This window comes from Bombina bombina, chromosome 3 (assembly GCF_027579735.1).
Source record: "Bombina bombina isolate aBomBom1 chromosome 3, aBomBom1.pri, whole genome shotgun sequence".
In the NCBI taxonomy this organism is placed as follows: domain Eukaryota; kingdom Metazoa; phylum Chordata; class Amphibia; order Anura; family Bombinatoridae; genus Bombina; species Bombina bombina.
The window spans coordinates 323,651,142-323,673,536 of NC_069501.1; the positions used below are offsets into that span (position 1 = coordinate 323,651,142).

At 40.7% G+C, this 22,395-nt stretch overlaps 1 protein-coding gene across 2 annotated transcripts in view; it reads right to left on the reverse strand.

The window, feature by feature from the left end:
* Nucleotides 1–22,395, reverse strand: part of AKAP17A (A-kinase anchoring protein 17A) — a 42,164-nt gene that overhangs the window by 11,810 nt on the left and 7,959 nt on the right. For both annotated transcript variants that reach the window (XM_053706432.1, XM_053706431.1), the window contains exons 2-3: nt 15,462–16,239; nt 12,075–12,223 (exon numbers count right to left, since the gene is read on the reverse strand). In XM_053706432.1, the coding sequence (XP_053562407.1) occupies nt 12,075–12,223; nt 15,462–16,223 (911 nt within the window). In that variant the 5' untranslated portion in view covers nt 16,224–16,239. The remainder of the gene's footprint in view (nt 1–12,074; nt 12,224–15,461; nt 16,240–22,395) is intronic.

Genomic DNA, 22,395 nt, shown 5'->3' on the forward strand with positions numbered 1-22,395 from the left:
ACAAGAGAAAAAACATAATTTATGTAAGAACTTACCTGATAAATTCATTTATTTCATATTAGCAAGAGTCCATGAGCTAGTGACGTATGGGATATACATTCCTACCAGGAGGGGCAAAGTTTCCCAAACCTCAAAATGCCTATAAATACACCCCTCACCACACCCACAATTCAGTTTAACGAATAGCCAAGAAGTGGGGTGATAAAAAAGTGCGAAAGCATATAAAATAAGGAATTGGAATAATTGTGCTTTATACAAAATCATAACCACCACAAAAAAGGGCGGGCCTCATGGACTCTTGCTAATATGAAAGAAATGAATTTATCAGGTAAGTTCTTACATAAATTATGTTTTCTTTCATGTAATTAGCAAGAGTCCATGAGCTAGTGACGTATGGGATAATGACTACCCAAGATGTGGATCTTTCCACACAAGAGTCACTAGAGAGGGAGGGATAAAATAAAGACAGCCAATTCCTGCTGAAAATAATCCACACCCAAAATAAAGTTTAACGAAAAACATAAGCAGAAGATTCAAACTGAAACCGCTGCCTGAAGTACTTTTCTACCAAAAACTGCTTCAGAAGAAGAAAATACATCAAAATGGTAGAATTTAGTAAAAGTATGCAAAGAGGACCAAGTTGCTGCTTTGCAGATCTGGTCAACCGAAGCTTCATTCCTAAACGCCCAGGAAGTAGAAACTGACCTAGTAGAATGAGCTGTAATTCTCTGAGGCGGAGTTTTACCCGACTCAACATAGGCAAGATGAATTAAAGATTTCAACCAAGATGCCAAAGAAATGGCAGAAGCTTTCTGGCCTTTTCTAGAACCGGAAAAGATAACAAATAGACTAGAAGTCTTACGAAAAGATTTCGTAGCTTCAACATAATATTTCAAAGCTCTAACAACATCCAAAGAATGCAACGATTTCTCCTTAGAATTCTTAGGATTAGGACATAATGAAGGAACCACAATTTCTCTACTAATGTTGTTGGAATTCACAACTTTAGGTAAAAATTCAAAAGAAGTTCGCAACACCGCCTTATCCTGATGAAAAATCAGAAAAGGAGACTCACAAGAAAGAGCAGATAATTCAGAAACTCTTCTGGCAGAAGAGATGGCCAAAAGGAACAAAACTTTCCAAGAAAGTAATTTAATGTCCAATGAATGCATAGGTTCAAACGGAGGAGCTTGAAGAGCTCCCAGAACCAAATTCAAACTCCAAGGAGGAGAAATTGACTTAATGACAGGTTTTATACGAACCAAAGCTTGTACAAAACAATGAATATCAGGAAGAATAGCAATCTTTCTGTGAAAAAGAACAGAAAGAGCAGAGATTTGTCCTTTCTCCAACATAGGTGTGTCCGGTCCACGGCGTCATCCTTACTTGTGGGATATTCTCTTCCCCAACAGGAAATGGCAAAGAGCCCAGCAAAGCTGGTCACATGATCCCTCCTAGGCTCCGCCTACCCCAGTCATTCTCTTTGCCGTTGTACAGGCAACATCTCCACGGAGATGGCTTAGAGTTTTTTAGTGTTTAACTGTAGTTTTTATTATTCAATCAAGAGTTTGTTATTTTAAAATAGTGCTGGTATGTACTATTTACTCAGAAACAGAAAAGAGATGAAGATTTCTGTTTGTATGAGGAAAATGATTTTAGCACCGTAACTAAAATCCATGGCTGTTCCACACAGGACTGTTGAGAGCAATTAACTTCAGTTGGGGGAACAGTGTGCAGTCTCTTACTGCTTGAGGTATGACACATTCTAACAAGACGATGTAATGCTGGAAGCTGTCATTTTCCCTATGGGATCCGGTAAGCCATGTTTATTAAGATAGTAAATAAGGGCTTCACAAGGGCTTATTAAGACTGTAGACTTTTTCTGGGCTAAATCGATTCATTATTAACACATATTTAGCCTTGAGGAATCATTTATTCTGGGTATTTTGATATGATTATATCGGCAGGCACTGTTTTTGACACCTTATTCTTTAGGGGCTTTCCCTAATCATAGTCAGAGCCTCATTTTCGCGCCGGTATGGCGCACTTGTTTTTGAGGACAGCATGGCATGCAGCTGCATGTGTGTGGAGCTCTGATACATAGAAAAGTCTTTCTGAAGGCATCATTTGGTATCGTATTCCCCTTTGGGCTTGGTTGGGTCTCAGCAAAGCAGATTCCAGGGACTGTAAAGGGGTTAAATATAAAAACGGCTCCGGTTCCGTTATTTTAAGGGTTAAAGCTTCCAAATTTGGTGTGCAATACTTTTAAGGCTTTAAGACACTGTGGTGAAATTTTGGTGAATTTTGAACAATTCCTTCATACTTTTTCGCAATTGCAGTAATAAAGTGTGTTTAGTTTAAAATTTAAAGTGACAGTAACGGTTTTATTTTAAAACGTTTTTTGTGCTTTGTTATCAAGTTTATGCCTGTTTAACATGTCTGAACTACCAGATAGATTGTGTTCTGACTGTGGGGAAACCAAGGTTCCTTCTCATTTAACTATATGTATTTTATGTCATAAAAAAATTTAGTAAAAATGATGCCCAAGATGATTCCTCAAGTGAGGGGAGTAAGCATGGTACTGCATCATCCCCTACTTCGTCTACACCAGTCTTGCCCATACAGGAGGCCCCTAGTACATCTAGTGCGCCAATACTCCTTACTATGCAACATTTAACGGCTGTAATGGATAATTCTATCAAAAACATTTTAGCCAATATGCCCACTTATCAGCGAAAGCGCGACTGCTCTGTTTTAGAAAATTCTGTAGAGCATGAGAACGCTGATGATATGGTTTCTGAAGGGCCCCTACACCAGTCTGAGGGGGCCAGGGAGGTTTTGTCTGAGGGAGAAATTTCAGATTCAGGAAACATTTCTCAACAAGCTGAACCTGATGTGATTAATTTTAAATTTAAGTTGGAACATCTCCGCGCTCTGCTTAAGGAGGTGTTATCCAATTTGGATGTTTGTGATTATCTGGTCATTCCAGAACCACTATGTAAAATGGAAAAGTTCTTAGAGGCCCCGGGGCCCCCCGAAGCTTTTCCTATATCCAAGCGGGTGGCGTACATTGTTAGTAAAGAATGGGACAGGCCCGGTATACCTTTAGTACCTCCCCCCATATTTATAAAATTGTTTTCCTATAGTCGACCCCAGAAAGGACTGATGGCAGACAGTCCCCAAGGTCGAGGGGGCGGTTTCTACTCTACACAAGCGCGCCACTATACCCATAGAAGATAGTTGTGCTTTCCAAGATCCTATGGATAAAAAATTAGAAGGTCTGCTAAAGATGTTTGTTCAGCAAGGTTCCCTTCTACAACCAATTGCATGCATTGTCCCTGTCACTGCAGCCGCGTGTTTCTAGTTTGATGAGCTAGGAAAGGCGATTATTAGTAATTCTTCTTCTTATGAGGAGATTATGGACAGAATTCGTGCTCTTAAATTGGCTAATTCTTTCACCCTAGACGCCACCTTGCAATTGGCTAGGTTAGCGGCGAAAAAATTCTGGGTTTGCTATTGTGGCGCAGAGCGCTTTGGTTAAAATCTTGGGCAGCGGATGCGTCTTCCAAGAACAAATTGCTTGACATTCCTTTCAAGGGGAAAACACTCTTTGGCCCTGACTTGAAAGAGATTATCTCTGATATCACTGGGGGCAAGGGCCACGCCCTTCCTCAGGATAGGTCTTTTCAAGACCAAAAATAAACCTAAGTTTCGTCCCTTTCGCAGAAACGGATCAGCCCCAAGGGCTACGTCCTCTAAGCAGGAAGGTAATACTTCTCAAGCCAATCCAGCCTGGAGACCTATGCAAGGCTGGAACAAAGGAAAGCAGGCCAGGAAACCTGCCACTGCTACCAAGACAGCATGAAATGCGGGCCCCCGATCCGGGACCGGATCTGGTGGGGGGCAGACTCTCTCTCTTCGCTCAGGCTGGGGCAAGAGATGTTCTGGATCCTTGGGCGCTAGAAATAGTCTCCCAAGGTTATTCTCTGGAGTTCAAGGGGCTTCCTCCAAGGGGGAGGTTCCACAGGTCTCAGTTGTCTTCAGACCACATAAGAAGACAGGCATTCTTACATTGGGTAGAAGACCTGCTAAAAATGGGAGTGATTCATCCTGTTCCATTAGGAGAACAAGGGATGGGGTTCTACTCCAATCTGTTCATAGTTCCCAAAAAAGAGGGAACGTTCAGACCAATCTTAGATCTCAAGATCTTGAACAAGTTTCTCAAGGTTCCATCGTTCAAGATGGAAACCATTCGAACACTTCTTCCTTCCATCCAGGAAGGTCAATTCATGACCAAGGTGGATTTCAAGGATGCGTATCTACATATTCCTATCCACAAGGAACATCATCGGTTCCTAAGGTTTGCATTCCTGGACAAGCATTTCCAGTTCGTGGCGTTTTCTTTCGGATTAGCCACTGCTCCTAGGATTTTCTCATAGGTACTAGGGTCCCTTCTGGCGGTGCTAAGACCAAGGGGCATTGCTGTAGTACCTTACTTGGACGACATTCTGATTCGAGCGTCGTCCCTTCCTCAAGTAAAGGCTCACACGGACATTGTCCTGGCCTTTCTCAGATCTCACGGATGGAAAGTGAACGTGGAAAAGAGTTCTCTATCTCCGTCAACGAGGGTTCCCTTCTGGGGAACTATAATAGACTCCTTAGAAATGAGGATTTTTCTGACAGAAGCCAGAAAAACAAAACTTCTAGACTCTTGTCGGATACTTCATTCCGTTCCTCTTCCTTCCATAGCGCAGTGCATGGAAGTGATAGGTTTGATGGTAGCGGCAATGGACATAGTTCCTTTTGTGCGCATTCATCTAAGACCATTACAACTGTTCATGCTCAGTCAGTGGAATGGGGACTATTCAGACTTGTCTCCGAAGATACAAGTAAATCAGAGGACCAGAGACTCATTCCGTTGGTGGCTGTCCCTGGACAACCTGTCACAAGGGATGACCTTCCGCAGACCAGAGTGGGTCATTGTCACGACCGACGCCAGTCTGATGGGCTGGGGCGCGGTCTGGGGATCCCTGAAAGCTCAGGGTCTTTGGTCTCGGGTAGAATCTCTTCTACCGATAAATATTCTGGAACTGAGAGCGATATTCAATGCTCTCAAAGCTTGGCCTCAGCTAGCGAGGGCCAAGTTCATACATCAACCATCAGGGGGGAACAAGGAGTTCCCTAGCGATGGAAGAAGTGACCAAAATCATTCTATGGGCGGAGTCTCACTCCTGCCACCTGTCTGCTATCCACATCCCAGGAGTGGAAAATTGGGAAGCGGATTTTCTGAGTCGTCAGACATTGCATCCGGGGGAGTGGGAACTCCATCCGGAAATCTTTGCCCAAGTCACTCAACCGTGGGGCATTCCAGACATGGATCTGATGGCCTCTCGTCAGAACTTCAGAGTTCCTTACTACGGGTACAGATCCAGGGATCCCAAGGCGGCTCTAGTGGATGCACTAGTAGCACCTTGGACCTTCAAACTAGCTTATGTGTTCCCGCCGTTTCCTCTCATCCCCAGGCTGGTAGCCAGGATCAATCAGGAGAGGGCGTCGGTGATTTTGATAGCTCCTGCGTGGCCACGCAGGACTTGGTATGCAGATCTGGTGAATATGTCATCGGCTACCTTTGAGACGAGACCTTCTTGTTCTAGGTCCGTTCGACCCACTCCAGCTGACTGCTTGGAGATTGAACGCTTGATCTTATCAAAGCGAGGGTTCTCAGATTCTGTTATTAATACTCTTGTTCAGGCCTGAAAGCCTGTAACCAGAAAAATTACCACATAATTTGGTATATCTGTTGGTGTGAATCTGCAGGATTCCCTTGGGACAAGGTTAAGATTCCTAAGAGTCTATCCTTCCTTCGAGAAGGATTGGAAAAAGGATTATCTGCAAGTTCCTTGATGGGACAGATTTCTGCCTTGTCTGTGTTACTTCACAAAAAGCTGGCAGCTGTGCCAGATGTTCTAGCCTTTGTTCAGGCTCTGGTTAGAATCAAGCCTGTTTACAAAATTTTGACTCCTCCTTGGAGTCTCAACCTAGTTCTTTCAGTTCTTCAGGGGGTTCCGTTTGAACCCTTACATTCCGTTGATATTAAGTTATTATCTTGGAAAGTTTTGTTTTTGGTTGCAATTTCTTCTGCTAGAAGAGTTTCAGAATTATCTGCTCTGCAGTGTTCTTCTCCTTATCTGGTGTTCCATGCAGATAAGGTGGTTTTGCGTACTAAACCTGGTTTTCTTCCAAAAGTTGTTTCTAACAAAAACATTAACCAGGAGATAGTTGTGCCTTCTTTGTGTCCTAATCCAGTTTCAAAGAAGGAACGTTTGTTGCACAACTTGGATGTAGTTCGTGCTCTCAAATTTTACTTAGCAGCTACTAAGGATTTCAGACAAACTTTGTCTTTGTTTGTTGTTTATTCTGGTAAACGGAGAGGTCAAAAAGCAACTTCTACCTCTCTCTCCTTCTGGATTAAAAGCATTATCCGATTGGCTTATGAGACTGCCGGACGGCAGCCTCCTGAAAGAATCACAGCTCACTCCACTAGGGCTGTGGCTTCCACATGGGCCTTCAAGAACGAGGCTTCTGTTGATCAGATATGTAAGGCAGCGACTTGGTCTTCACTGCACACTTTTTCTAAATTTTACAAATTTGATACTTTTGCTTCTTCTGAGGCTATTTTTGGGAGAAAGGTTTTGCAAGCCGTGGTGCCTTCCATTTAGGTGACCTGATTTGCTCCCTCCCTTCATCCGTGTCCTAAAGCTTTGGTATTGGTTCCCACAAGTAAGGATGACGCCGTGGACCGGACACACCTATGTTGGAGAAAACAGAATTTATGTTTACCTGATAAATTACTTTCTCCAACGGTGTGTCCGGTCCACGGCCCGCCCTGGTTTTTTTAATCAGGTCTGATAATTTATTTTCTTTAACTACAGTCACCACGGTAACATATGGTTTCTCCTATGCAAATATTCCTCCTTAACGTCGGTCGAATGACTGGGGTAGGCGGAGCCTAGGAGGGATCATGTGACCAGCTTTGCTGGGCTCTTTGCCATTTCCTGTTGGGGAAGAGAATATCCCACAAGTAAGGATGACGCCGTGGACCGGACACACCGTTGGAGAAAGTAATTTATCAGGTAAACATAAATTCTGTTTTCAAAGAACTTGCGGACAAACCCTTATCTAAACCATCCTGAAGGAACTGTAAAATTCTCGGTATTCTAAAAGAATGCCAGGAAAAATGATGAGAAAGACACCAAGAAATATAAGTCTTCCAGATTCTATAATATATCTCTCGAGATACAGATTTACGAGCCTGTAACATAGTATTAATCACAGAGTCAGAGAAACCTCTTTGACCAAGAATCAAGCGTTCAATCTCCATACCTTTAAATTTAAGGATTTCAGATCCTGATGGAAAAAAGGACCTTGTGACAGAAGGTCTGGTCTTAACGGAAGAGTCCACGGTTGGCAAGAGGCCATCCGGACAAGATCCGCATACCAAAACCTGTGAGGCCATGCCGGAGCTACCAGCAGAACAAACGAGCATTCCTTCAGAATCTTGGAGATTACTCTTGGAAGAAGAACTAGAGGCGGAAAGATATAGGCAGGATGATACTTCCAAGGAAGTGATAATGCATCCACTGCCTCCGCCTGAGGATCCCGGGATCTGGACAGATACCTGGGAAGTTTCTTGTTTAGATGGGACGCCATCAGATCTATTTCTGGAAGTTCCCACATTTGAACAATCTGAAGAAATACCTCTGGGTGAAGAGACCATTCGCCCGGATGCAACGTTTGGCGACTGAGATAATCCGCTTCCCAATTGTCTACACCTGGGATATGAACCGCAGAGATTAGACAGGAGCTGGATTCCGCCCAAACCAAAATTCGAGATACTTCTTTCATAGCCAGAGGACTGTGAGTCCCTCCTTGATGATTGATGTATGCCACAGTTGTGACATTGTCTGAAAACAAATGAACGATTCTCTCTTCAGAAGAGGCCAAAACTGAAGAGCTCTGAAAATTGCACGGAGTTCCAAAATATTGATCGGTAATCTCACCTCCTGAGATTCCGAAACTCCTTGTGCCGTCAGAGATCCCCACACAGCTCCCCAACCTGTGAGACTTGCATCTGTTGAAATTACAGTCCAGGTCGGAAGCACAAAAGAAGCCCCCTGAATTAAACGATGGTGATCTGTCCACCATGTTAGAGAGTGTCGAACAATCGGTTTTAAAGATATTAATTGAGATATCTTCGTGTAATCCTTGCACCATTGCTTCAGCATACAGAGCTGAAGAGGTCGCATGTGAAAACGAGCAAAGGGGATCGCGTCCGATGCAGCAGTCATAAGACCTAGAATTTCCATGCATAAGGCTACCGAAGGGAATGATTGTGACTGAAGGTTTCGACAAGCTGTAATCAACTTTAGACGTCTCTTGTCTGTTAAAGACAGAGTCATGGACACTGAATCCATCTGGAAACCCAGAAAGGTTACCCTTGTCTGAGGAATCAAAGAACTTTTTGGTAAATTGATCCTCCAACCATGATCTTGAAGAAACAACACAAGTCGATTCGTATGAGATTCTGCTAAATGTAAAGACTGAGCAAGTACCAAGATATCGTCCAAATAAGGAAATACCACAATACCCTGTTCTCTGATTACAGACAGCAGGGCACCGAGAACCTTTGTAAAAATTCTTGGAGCTGTAGCTAGGCCAAACGGCAGAGCCACAAACTGGTAATGCTTGTCCAGAAACGAGAATCTCAGGAACTGATAATGATCTGGATGAATCGGAATATGCAGATATGCATCCTGTAAATCTATTGTGGACATATAATTCCCTTGCTGAACAAAAGGTAAGATAGTCCTTACAGTTACCATCTTGAACGTTGGTATCCTTACATAATGATTCAATATTTTTAGATCCAGAACTGGTCTGAAAGAATTCTCCTTCTTTGGTACAATGAAGAGATTTGAATAAAACCCCATCCCCTGTTCCGGAACTGGAACTGGCATAATTACTCCAGTCAACTCTAGATCTGAAACACATTTCAGAAATGCTTGAGCTTTTACTGGATTTACTGGGACACGGGAAAGAAAAAATCTCTTTGCAGGAGGTCTCAACTTGAAACCAATTCTGTACCCTTCTGAAACAATGCTCTGAATCCAAAGATTGTGAACAGAATTGATCCAAATTTCCTTGAAAAAACGTAACCTGCCCCCTACCAGCTGAGCTGGAATGAGGGCCGCACCTTCATGTGGACTTAGAAGCAGGCTTTGCCTTTCTAGCTGGCTTGGATTTATTCCAGACTGGAGATGGTCTCCAAACTGAAACTGCTCCTGAGGATGAAGGATCAGGCTTTTGTTCTTTGTTGAAACGAAAGGAACGAAAACGATTATTAGCCCTGTTTTTACCTTTAGATTTTTTATCCTGTGGTAAAAAAGTTCCTTTCCCACCAGTAACAGTTGAAATAATGGAATCCAACTGAGAACCAAATAATTTGTTACCCTGGAAAGAAATGGAAAGTAAAGTTGATTTAGAAGCCATATCAGCATTCCAAGTTTTAAGCCATAAAGCTCTAGCTAAAATAGCTAGAGACATAAACCTGACATCAACTCTGATAATATCAAAAATGGCATCACAGATAAAATTATTAGCATGCTGAAGAAGAATAATAATATCATGAGAATCACGATGTGTTACTTGTTGCGCTAAAGTTTCCAACCAAAAAGTTGAAGCTGCAGCAACATCAGCCAAAGATATAGCAGGTCTAAGAAGATTACCTGAACACAGATAAGCTTTTCTTAGAAAGGACTCAATTTTCCTATCTAGAGGATCCTTAAACGAAGTACCATCTGACGTAGGAATAGTAGTACGTTTAGCAAGGGTAGAAATAGCCCCATCAACTTTAGGGATCTTGTCCCAAAATTCTAATCTGTCAGACGGCACAGGATATAATTGCTTAAAACGTTTAGAAGGAGTAAATGAATTACCCAAATTATCCCATTCTTTGGAAATTACTGCAGAAATAGCATTAGGAACAGGAAAAACTTCTGGAATAACCACAGGAGCTTTAAATACCTTATCTAAACGTTTAGAATTAGTATCAAGAGGACCAGAATCCTCTATTTCTAAAGCAATTAGTACTTCTTTAAGTAAAGAACGAATAAATTCCATTTTAAATAAATATGAAGATTTATCAGCATCAACCTCTGAGACAGAATCCTCTGAACCAGAGGAATCATCAGAATCAGAATGATGATGTTCAGTTAAAAATTCATCTGTAGGGAGAGAAGTTTTAAAAGATTTTTTACGTTTACTAGAAGGAGAAATAACAGACATAGCCTTCTTTATGGATTCTGAAACAAAATCTCTTATATTATCAGGAACATTCTGCACCTTAGATGTTGAAGGAACTGCAACAGGCAATGGTACTTTACTAAAGGAAATATTATCTGCTTTAACAAGTTTGTCATGACAATCAATACAAACAACAGCTGGAGGAATAGCTACCAAAAGTTTACAGCAGATACACTTAGCTTTGGTAGATTCAGCACTTGACAGCGATTTTCCTGTAGTATCTTCTGACTCAGATGCAACGTGAGACATCTTGCAATATGTAAGAGAAAAAACAACATATATATAAAGCAAAATTGATCAAATTCCTTAAATGACAGTTTCAGGAATGGGAAAAAATGCCAAAGAACAAGCTTCTAGCAACCAGAAGCAATAAAAAATGAGACTTAAATAATGTGGAGACAAAAGTGACGCCCATATTTTTTCGCGCCAAATAAGACGCCCACATTATTTGGCGCCTAAATGCTTTTTGGCGCCAAAAATGACGCCACATCCGGAACGCCGACATTTTTGGCGCAAAATAACGTCAAAAAATGACGCAACTTCCGGCGACACGTATGACGCCGGAAACGGAAATAGAATTTTTGCGCCAAAAAAGTCCGCGCCAAGAATGACGCAATAAAATGAAGCATTTTCAGCCCCCGCGAGCCTAACAGCCCACAGGGAAAAAGTCAAATTTTAAGGTAAGAAAAATGTTAAATTAAAATGCATTATCCCAAATATGAAACTGACTGTCTGAAAATAAGGAAAGTTGAACATTCTGAGTCAAGGCAAATAAATGTTTGAATACATATATTTAGAACTTTATAAACAAAGTGCCCAACCATAGCTAGGAGTGTCACAGAAAATAAGACTTACTTACCCCAGGACACATCTACATATAGCAGATAGCCAAACCAGTACTGAAACGAGAATCAGCAGAGGTAATGGTATATATAAGAGTATATCGTCGATCTGAAAAGGGAGGTAAGAGATGAATCTCTACGACCGATAACAGAGAACCTATGAAATAGACCCCTTAGAAGGAGATCACTGCATTCAAATAGGCAATACTCTCCTCACATCCCTCTGACATTCACTGCACGCTGAGAGGAAAACCGGGCTCCAACTTGCTGCGGAGCGCATATCAACGTAGAATCTAGCACAAACTTACTTCACCACCTCCATCGGAGGCAAAGTTTGTAAAACTGAATTGTGGGTGTGGTGAGGGGTGTATTTATAGGCATTTTGAGGTTTGGGAAACTTTGCCCCTCCTGGTAGGAATGTATATCCCATACGTCACTAGCTCATGGACTCTTGCTAATTACATGAAAGAAATATGTTATCCTAGCAGCAGCCCATTCATGTTGGGATTTGCACACAATATTTGTTCTATTTGTATTGTTACAAGATGAATGCCAAACCCTATCAAAAACTTTTCAATTGACTTATCAAATTTGTACATTATTTTTATATGCACACTTTCTGAGGCACCAGCTTCTACTGACCATGTGTAAAAGGTTCACAGTGTATATGTATGAGTTTTATTATGTGCTGATGGCTGTCAGGTGATACAAGGTGCCTCTAAATACAATACGTCAAATTTAGCAAACGGAAATCTCCTGCACATTTGGAATTCATTGCAAGTGTGATGGCATTACTTATATGCATTTGTTTATTATGCAATTCTACTATATGTAACGGTCCTATAGTAATTGTCTAAAGAAATATATTACCGCTCTTCTTCTTTTTGCCTTTCCTCAGCTTCCTTCTCCTTTCTTTTCAAATCTTCTCTGCGCTGCTCAAGTTCTTGCAATTTCTGACGTTCAAGCTGGCGTTTTTTTATAGAAGTTTCACTCAAGTGTTTGGTTGAATCAAAAGAAACCTTGAAAAAGAAAATATACAAAACCAGAAATAAGTAAATTTAATATCATGTTATCTATATTGTAAACATCTAAATCTAGACTCACAGGGAGCAAACAGCTGCCAATATTAATACAGATAAAATTAAAAAGCCATAACTACTAAACATCATTCTATATGGTTTGACAATTTAAAGCAAATGTTAAAAATGAAAATTAAACATAAAATGTAATTCTTCATAAAAGGTTTAAAAAGGGACATACAGGTCAAAATTAAACTGACATAGTTCAAACAGAGCATGCAATTTAATGGAGACTGTCACAGATACCAGGCCGGCAAGGCTCAACCCCCACCACCCTGCCCAGCCACTTCATTTGGCCTTTCCAGGGCATTCACAATCTCCCACACTCTTGGTTTTGCTTGTTTTGTGATCTGCACATCTTCACGGAAGATCCGATCTCTGACCGCCTAACCCCTTTACAGCTAGCCGGGCTCCTGGAATTACCGGCCGGCCGCGCCTCCCTGAGTACCCGCTTGACCTTTACCCCAGAGCTCCACTTTTTTGTGGGTTGGTACCCCCTAGGGCAGGCAAGAGGTAGGGTGATTGCCGGGGGGAGCTCCTTTGGGAACTTGGGGTTTCAGACCCCCCCCCCCCCCCCCCAACAACTCCTACTTCCTATGGCTTTCCAGGCGTACGTTTGATCACCCGTAGCTCAAGCCCCCAGCAACGGATCATGCTTTTTGAACTGTGGCATCTGGGGACCGAGAGCTTTCCAACGACACCCTGGAAGTCTAGCCACTCCCGGGAGCAACCCAGAATAACAACCTCCATATTGCTGGGACTCTATGGGACTATAACTACTATGGGGGGCCCCAGCCTGTCTGGAGGGGCGGGAAATCTGGGGGTCTGATAAGACTCCTTATCAAGATGTGTGTGTATATAAGCAGTGTGTTTCCACAATAAAGTTGTTCTTTGTTTCACCCGAATACTGGTTCTGTCTGGTTATTTGTGTGGGCTCCGCTATAATCACTTTGCTCTGCTACATAGCGGCATGTTCCAGGTCTAGGAAGGACCCTTCTGGCGGAGCTACCCAGTCGGGGTAGCTGGTATCTGTCACAGAGACTTTGCCATTTACTTCTATTATTAAATGCAGTTTGCTCTTTCTATACTTTTTGAAAAGCATACCTAGGTAGACTCAGGAAAAGCAAGGAATTACTGGGAGCTAGATGATGATTGATAGCTACAAACAGATGCCTCGTCATTGGCTAACCAGATTTTAACCCTTTAACTGCTGAGCAAATTCTACCGCCATGTGCTCAGCTGTTTTGGAGTTATAGGTGCTGTTTACACTGAAAGGGACATTAGTCAAAATTCAACATTCAGATAGAGCATGCAATTTTAAACAACTTCAATGTACGTCTATTATCCAAAATTGCTTTGTTTTCTTTGTATCCTTCTATGAAAAAACATACATAGGTAGGCGAGGGAGCGGCAATGCACTACAGAGAACGAGCTGTGGATATGTAGATGCAAATATAGTCGTTACTGGCTCAACCGATATGTTCAGATAGCTCCCAGTAGTGCAGTGCTGCACTGGTGCTGACTTTTCAACAAGGGAAAGCAAGAGAACACAGTACGTTTTCTTAAAACTACATGCTCTATCTGAATCATGAAAGTTTAATTTTGTTTCACATGCAGGTAAAATAGATCATGAAAATACACAGAAGTTTTTTTTCCACCCATACATGTATGTGTGCAAGTAAATACACACACAATGTGTATGCATGTCTCTCTATTGTAGACAGTACATATAGCTAGACAAAACAGAACCAAAAAACAAACAAACATCATTGTACTAAGGAATTCATTGAATTTAAACTTATAGAAACATGAAGTAATTTGATATTAAACAATTAAAAACTAGCAGATATAGAATATAACCTATCATTCTCAATGCTTATTAAACAAATACAAGTAAACAACATATATACAATGTGCATGCCTGATTCTTTTTGATTTCATCTTGCAGTATTTTAGGTCATATTACCTTCCATGCAATGTTTTACACCTCTACAGAAGTATTAAGCACATTTTTAAAAGTTGAATTTAGTCCTTTCATATAATGCACCAGTCTTTTCCACAGAAAATGTTGCCAGCCCGCATTTTGAAGTAGTCGGTTGGGAGCAGTGTATTACTTTGTAATATAACATTTACTGCTATGCAAAGTACAAATTAATGGCATAACTTAAATTAATTTAAATATATTTTTTGCAATAAACAATGAAAAAAATACTATTAGCTCATTTTAATTAATAGTGGATTAAAGTGAAGGTTAATTTTCATCAATGAATGCCCGGTTTTTAAAAATACTTTTAAAAACAGAGGCACTTTCATTGATGAAAATTAACATTGCACTGGATTTGAAGAAATACTTACCTTTTACTCCTGCAAAGCCGGATCGACTATCCCCCTCCTTCTTCCTGCTGTAGATCACAGCAATGATGAAACTGGCTTCCTCCAATCACAGCCAGGCATCACGAGCTGGACGCTCTGGGGTGCAAGCTATGATTGGAGGAAGCCGGTTTTGTCATTTCTGACGTCAGTACAGAGGAACTGAGGATGAGATCAGCGATCCAGTTTTGCAGAAGTAAAAGGTAAGTATTTCGTCAAATCCAGTGCAATGTAAATTTTCATCAATGAAAATGCCCCTGTTTTTAAAAATATTTTTAAAAACCGGGCACTCATTGATGAAAATTGACCTTCACTTTAAATTTTAGCCAGATGGTCAGTAAACTCAGCTGCGTGGTGTGCCCATTAAAGGGACAGTCAAGTCAAAATTAAAACTTTCATGATACAAATAACACACACAATTTAAAACTTTCCAATTCACTTCCATTATCTAAATGTGCACAGTCTTTTTATATACACATTTTCTGAGGCACCAGCTCCTGCTAAGCATGTTCAAGATTCACAGGATATACTGTACATATATGCATTTTGTGACTGGCTGATGGCTGGAACATGATGCATGAAGGAAAATGTTTGACATTTGCAGGAAAAAAAATAAATCTACAACTCATTTAAAATTGAAACTAAGTATGTTTGCATTGTCCCTACTATGCATTTATTGATTATGCAACTCTACTGTGTTTAGTGGTCCTTTAAAAGGTCCTCGGTAAAATAATGGCACCCCAATGGAAAAGTGCAATTAGTTTGAGGACAAAGATCTTGTAAGAGAAGAAAACACAACATTTCTCACCTTAATATTACAAGCCACTGCTTTTCCATCATCCCCTTTGTACATCAGTTTCATTCCTCTGAGAGCGTTCATGGCCTTTACAAAGCCTGCATACTCTTGGTATTGCACATAGGATTCGAAGTTCAAGTGTCCACCAAAGCTAAATGTATGAAAGTTTCGGCCAGTCATTTCTTCTCTATAGGGATCAAGCATTGGTATATCCACATTCCTTATATCCCCAAAGGTACTGAAGACTTTCACAAGGACTTCTTCACTAGGCTTTTCAGAACCAGAGTCTTTCTGTGCAAACCATTTGCAAGGCAGTCCTTCCAGGTGGATTGTATCTGGTCTTTCTCCTGGTAGATTCTCATTCATATCTTTTGCATCACGGAAAAAAGAATCCCAGTCATGCCTAGTAGGAAAATCTATTTTATACTCAGCAGCTCTAACTTTTAGAATATCCGAGAATCCACTAAGTTTTATGCTTTTACTATCCAAGGCAACTACAAATTCCTTAACCAAACTTTTGTTCTCCACCTCTCCTTCAAACCGTATAAAGTCCATGGTGCTTTTGGAGATTCGCAAGGTTGAAAACTGATGTTTAGTTACCATCCCTTTTAGTCGTTCCATGACTTCCCAGTTAGATATAGACTTCCCTGGCTGCTTCAGCTGTGGAAGGGCCACACTGATGATCATCTTTGTGATAGGCTTTAGATAAAGTCCAAATAAATCACAAAGCTCCACAGCTTCAGAAGTATCATGGACTATAGTCGCAGCTGCCATAGTCTTAAAATGCCTCCTGAGAAAAAAAACAGTACAAATATTAAAAATAAAAATCTACCTGTTTTCTGAAAAACTAAATGTAGAATCTGGGCATTTCTTCCTTAGTTTACAAACATGCACAGATATTTAAATCAATTTATAAAAAGTGTAATAAATAAAACCACTTTCAAACAAGTGTTTCTATAATCAACAAATTAAACCTGAAGAGCTCATAAAAGGAGTTGACAAATTGATATAATATTATGAACAAGCCACAATATAAATATTCCAACCACACATTTTAGGATCCACTGAAAGAGTTTGTATATCTAGAGTAACCCAAATAAAATGTCATGAGAAGTGGTTCATTGGAATAAAAAATTTGTAAAATATATGTAATTTGCTTACATTTTAAATTACATTTAGAATTTGCAAAGTAAACTTAAAGGGATAGTAATCACAGAGATGTTAATATAAGAGTTGTGTGTAATAAAACAACTTTACAATATATTTTCATTACTTATTTTGCCCTCTTTATGCACTTTAGCGATGAAAATTGTGGTTTTTCTAATTCCCAGAATGGACCAGAACTGGAAAGTATTATACTAAGACAGTAGACTATGATTAGCCTTATCTGCAGACTCAGGGCTGGATTAGCTCCTCTAAATAAGGCAAGTGGTGGGTACAGTTTGGCTTTTGAAAAAAAGTGAAGCAAACAACATGTTAAATTGTTTGAACAATGTTTGGTTAAAATGTTATTCTATAGCAAGACAACAGAAACGTCTTGCAATTACAAGGAGTTTAATGTCCCTTTAGTCAACCATACCACTTAATGACCTTATGCCGTTTTACTACAAGAAAGCACATTGTGATGAAAAGACTCTGGGCTCGTTTTCATTGAGTCACTGAAAATGGAGCCGTATGCTACCGAAGTTGCCAACAGCTAAAAGTAGTTTACGGCTCCATTTTTTAACCAGGTTTCCATCAAAATGGTTTGCGTAGTGCGTGCAGTCTGTCTTTTGGTGTATGTGTAAGAAAGTTGTGTTAATGGGAAACCCCAGTTTTTTTATTGTATGATTCAGATAGAGCATGCAATTTTAAACGACTTTCCAATTTACTTCTATTATCTAATTTGCTTTGTTCTCTTGCTATACTTAATTGAAAAGAATAACGTAGGTAGGGCTCAGTAGCAGCAAAGCACTACTGGGAGATAGCTGCTGACTGCACATATATGCCTCTTGTCATTGGATTACCTACTGTGCTAAGCTAGCTCCCAGTAGTGCATTGCTGCTTAAATGAGAAGTAAATTGGAAAGTTGTTAAAAAATTATATGTTCTACCTAAATCATGAAAGGACAATTTGGAGATTTATATCCCTTTAACCCCTTAACCCTTTGAGTGCTAAGCACTTTCCCACCTGGGTGCTAAGGTAATTTAAGTTTTTTTTTTAGAAAAAATGTTTTTGTAACTTTTCTATTTTTTTTTCCCAGATCCCCAAGACTTACACCATTAGAAAGGTTAGGGAATTACCGTCGCAGAGTTTCCCACTCTGGTGCTAACGATAGCTCAAAGCCGTCGCTAGCACTGAGATACAGGCGTCTAAGCAGCATGCCCCCTTTCCCTATACTTTGTATTGTAAATTTTTAATAAAGTTGCGCAGTGACGTCATCACGTCATTGTGCATGACGTCACCACGCAAAACGTGAAGCCGGGGTTGGAGCCCTTAAATCTCCCTCAAGGTGGGAGAGTGCTAGCGACGGCTTTGAGCTATCGTTAGCACCAGAGTGGGAAACTCTGCGACGGCTCAGAGCCGTCATTACCACAAGGGGTTAAGGACCGGGCATTTCAGACAAAAATCTTCCCTAAAAGACCAGAGCATTTTTGCCATCACTACATTTAAACACAAAGAGCCTTTTTTATATTTACCTATCAAAACTATATAATTTTTTTTAGCAGACAACCCAAAGTATTGATATAGGCCCATTTTGGTATCCCCTTTGTTCAGAAATAGCAGACATATATGCTTTGGCATTGCTTTTTGGTAATTAGAATGCCGCTGCGCACCATACTTGTATTATGCCCAGCAGTGAAGGGGTTAATTAGGTAGCTTGTAGGGTTAATTTTAGCTTTAGTGTAGAGATCAGCCTCCCAACTGACATCCCACCCCCTGATCCCTCCCTGACCCCCCCTCAAACAGCTCTATTCCCTGCCCCATATTACAATTGCCACCACCATCTTAAGTACTGGCAGAAATTCTGACAGAATGAAAATATGCCTTTTAAAAAAATATATATATTTGCTGCAAATGTAGGTTCCGCCCTAACCCCCCAACCTCCCTGATCCCCCCGCCTCTATCCTATTTGCCACCATCTTAGGTACTGGCAGATGTCTGCCAGTACCCAGTTTGCTGCAAAAATGGCAATTTAAAAGAAAAAAAAAAGTCCCATTTTTTTCTGTAGTGTAGCTGCCCCCCCCTCAATACACTACCCCCTCCCACTCCCAGATCCCTTTCTGTTAACAGATCCCACATGGGATCCCCCTCATTGCCCCTACTCCCTCCTTTAACCTCAATGACGCATTTTTTGGGGGGCTTCCCTGTAGCATGGTCGAGCAGTCCCACCCACTCCCACCCTCCTCCCTCATTACACTTCCACCCACCAACGATCGGCACCCCCACTGTGCAATGCAGAGAGGGACAACTCTGCAAATCTATTTCTGCAGTGCCCCACTCGTGGGGCATGCAGAAATAGCGCAATCTCACTATTTTGAGCGAGATTGCAGCAGAGAGAAGCCCAGGACTGCAGCAACGTTGGAATTTTTGAGAATTACGCCATATCAAGCTCGTTGCTATGGTAACCTGACCTTAGACCATAAAAGTTAAGTTTAATCGCCTCTAGAAAGAAAGACACAGGAGTTATGTAGGTCATAAAACAAAGCTACATTGAATTTATGAAAAAAACATTTTTTTACGGAAGCACATTGTTGTTGTTTTATTACGTTTAAAGGGACAGTCTAGGCCAAAATAAACTTTCATGATTCAGATAGAGCATGTAATTTTAAACAATTTTCCAATTTACTTTTATCACCAATTTTGCTTTGTTCTCTTGGTATTCTTAGTTGAAAGCTTAACCTAGGAGGTTCATATGCTAATTTCTTAGACCTTGAAGCCCACCTCTTTCAGATTGCATTTTAACAGTTTTTCACCACTAGAGGGTGTTAGTTCACATATTTCATATAGATAACACTGGGCTCGTGCACGTGAAGTAATCTGTGAGCAGGCACTGATTGGCTAGACTGCAAGTCTGTCAAAAGAACTGAAAAAGGGGCAGTTTGCAGAGGCTTAGATACAAGATAATCACAGAGGTTAAAAGTATATTATTATAACTGTGTTGGTTATGCAAAACTGGGAAATGGGTAATAAAGGGATTATCTATCTTTTAAAACAATAAAAATTCTGGTGTAGACGGTCCCTTTAAATGTTTTGATATATGTAATATTTACTGCTGCCCTAGGCAAAAGTCTAGTTGGCATTTTGGAGATATGTGCTTGATATTTTTAAATGTAAATACATATTGATATTTAAATAGGAACATAATTACAACTAGTCCTCTACCTGGGCCAGCAATAAATATTACATAACAATAAATTTAAAGAGAAATACTTCCACTGTTTAATATCTCAATGGGAACTAGGCGTCAAAAAGCTTATTTTTCCTCTTTTACACCTAGCTGATCAAGACGTAATGTTTACGACTTTATTAAACAGTTTCCTACAGTGTTTTATCTGTTTGTGCGTTCAATGGAAATGGGCGTAATTTGAGATTTTCAAGCTTTTATTATTTTCTATGGGACGCATATTTTTCAGCTGTCAGTAAAAATGGAAAAATGCGCCATTGTTAACTGTTTATAAGCATAATGGCTTCAAAAAAGTATATTAGTTTTGCAACCTTGCGTAAAACCATTTACAGCTCAACGGAAACAAACCCTCTGTGTGTACAATTAATATGCATCTATGTATGACATTATCTGATATAACCAAAAAAAATTACAGAAGCTGATGTGAGAATATTTTACTTTATATATTTTTCTGTCTTTTAAAAGAATCACAATGAATTTGTACATTGTCCGGATAACAATTTGCCTGTGCCTAGTTGAGAAGTTTAATCAATAACATTATTGAATTTTCAGAAATGTACATAAAACAGGGGATATAAGGTCTGACATTTTGTACGGCACTGGTATAGTGAACAGTGATGCCAGTGCTCAGGCTGTATATACATTCAACATTTAGGCAGCTGTGCATGCCAATGAACTTTCCATTAAAGTTTCTTTTCTCCAAATCTAATAGAATTGTGTGTCTCTCTCTAACCCTCTGTGTATGATTGTGTCTCTCTCCCTTTCTCTCTAACCCTCTGTGTGTGATTGTGTCTCTCTTTCTCTCTCTAACCCTCTGTGTGTGATTGTGTGTGATTGTGTGTCTCTTTCTCTCTCTAACCCTCTGTGTGTGATTGTGTGTCTCTCTTTCTCTCTCTCTAACCCTCTGTGTGTGATTGTGTGTCTCTCTTTCTCTCTCTCTAACCCTCTGTGTGTGATTGTGTCTCTCTTTCTCTCTCTAACCCTCTGTGTGTGATTGTGTGTGATTGTGTGTCTCTTTCTCTCTCTAACCCTCTGTGTGTGATTGTGTGTCTCTCTTTCTCTCTCTCTAACCCTCTGTGTGTGATTGTGTGTCTCTCTTTCTCTCTCTCTAACCCTCTGTGTGTGATTGTGTCTCTCTCTCTCTCTAACCCTCTGTGTGTGATTGTGTCTCTCTCTAACCCTCTGTGTATGATTGTCTCTCTCTAACCCTCTGTGTATGATTGTCTCTCTCTAACCCTCTGTGTATGATTGTCTCTCTCTAACCCTCTGTGTATGATTGTGTCTCTCTCTAACCCTCTGTGTATGATTGTGTCTCTCTCTAACCCTCTGTGTATGATTGTGTCTCTCTCTTTCTCTCTCTCTAACCCTCTGTGTGTGATTGTGTCTCTCTCTTTCTCTCTCTCTAACCCTCTGTGTGTGGTTGTGTGTCTCTCTCTCTAACCCTCTGTGTATAATTGTCTCTCTCTAACCCTCTGTGTGTGATTGTGTCTCTCTCTCTCTCTAACCCTCTGTGTATGATTGTTTCTCTCTCTTTCTCTCTCTCTAACCCACTGTGTGTGATTGTGTCTCTCTCTTTCTCTCTCTCTAACCCTCTGTGTGTGGTTGTGTGTCTCTCTCTCTAACCCTCTGCGTATGATTGTCTCTCTCTAACCCTCTGTGTGTGATTGTGTCTCTCTCTTACCCTCTGTGTGTAATTGTGTCTCTCTCTTTCTCTCTAACCCTCTGTGTGTGGTTGTGTCTCTCTCTCTTTCTCTCTAACCCTCTGTGTGTGGTTGTGTCTCTCTCTTTCTCTCTAACCCTCTGTGTGTGGTTGTGCCTCTCTCTCTCTCTCTCTAACCCTCTGTGTATGATTGTGTCTCTCTCTCTCTAACCCTCTGTGTATGATTGTGTCTCTCTCTCTCTAACCCTCTGTGTATGATTGTGTCTCTCTCTCTCTAACCCTCTGTGTATGATTGTGTCTCTCTCTCTCTAACCCTCTGTGTATGATTGTGTCTCTCTCTCTAACCCTCTGTGTATGATTGTGTCTCTCTCTCTAACCCTCTGTGTATGATTGTGTCTCTCTCTCTAACCCTCTGTGTATGATTGTGTCTCTCTCTCTAACCCTCTGTGTATGATTGTGTCTCTCTTTCTCTCTCTAACCCTCTGTGTATGATTGTGTCTCTCTCTCTCTCTCTAACCCTCTGTGTGTGATTGTGTCTCTCTCTCTAACCCTCTGTGTATGATTGTGTCTCTCTTTCTCTCTCTAACCCTCTGTGTATGATTGTCTCTCTCTCTCTCTCTAACCCTCTGTGTATGATTGTGTCTCTCTCTCTCTCTAACCCTCTGTGTATGATTGTGTCTCTCTCTCTCTAACCCTCTGTGTATGATTGTGTCTCTCTCTCTCTAACCCTCTGTGTATGATTGTGTCTCTCTTTCTCTCTCTAACCCTCTGTGTATGATTGTGTCTCTCTCTAACCCTCTGTGTATGATTGTGTCTCTCTCTCTAACCCTCTGTGTATGATTGTGTCTCTCTCTCTAACCCTCTGTGTATGATTGTGTCTCTCTCTCTCTCTCTCTAAC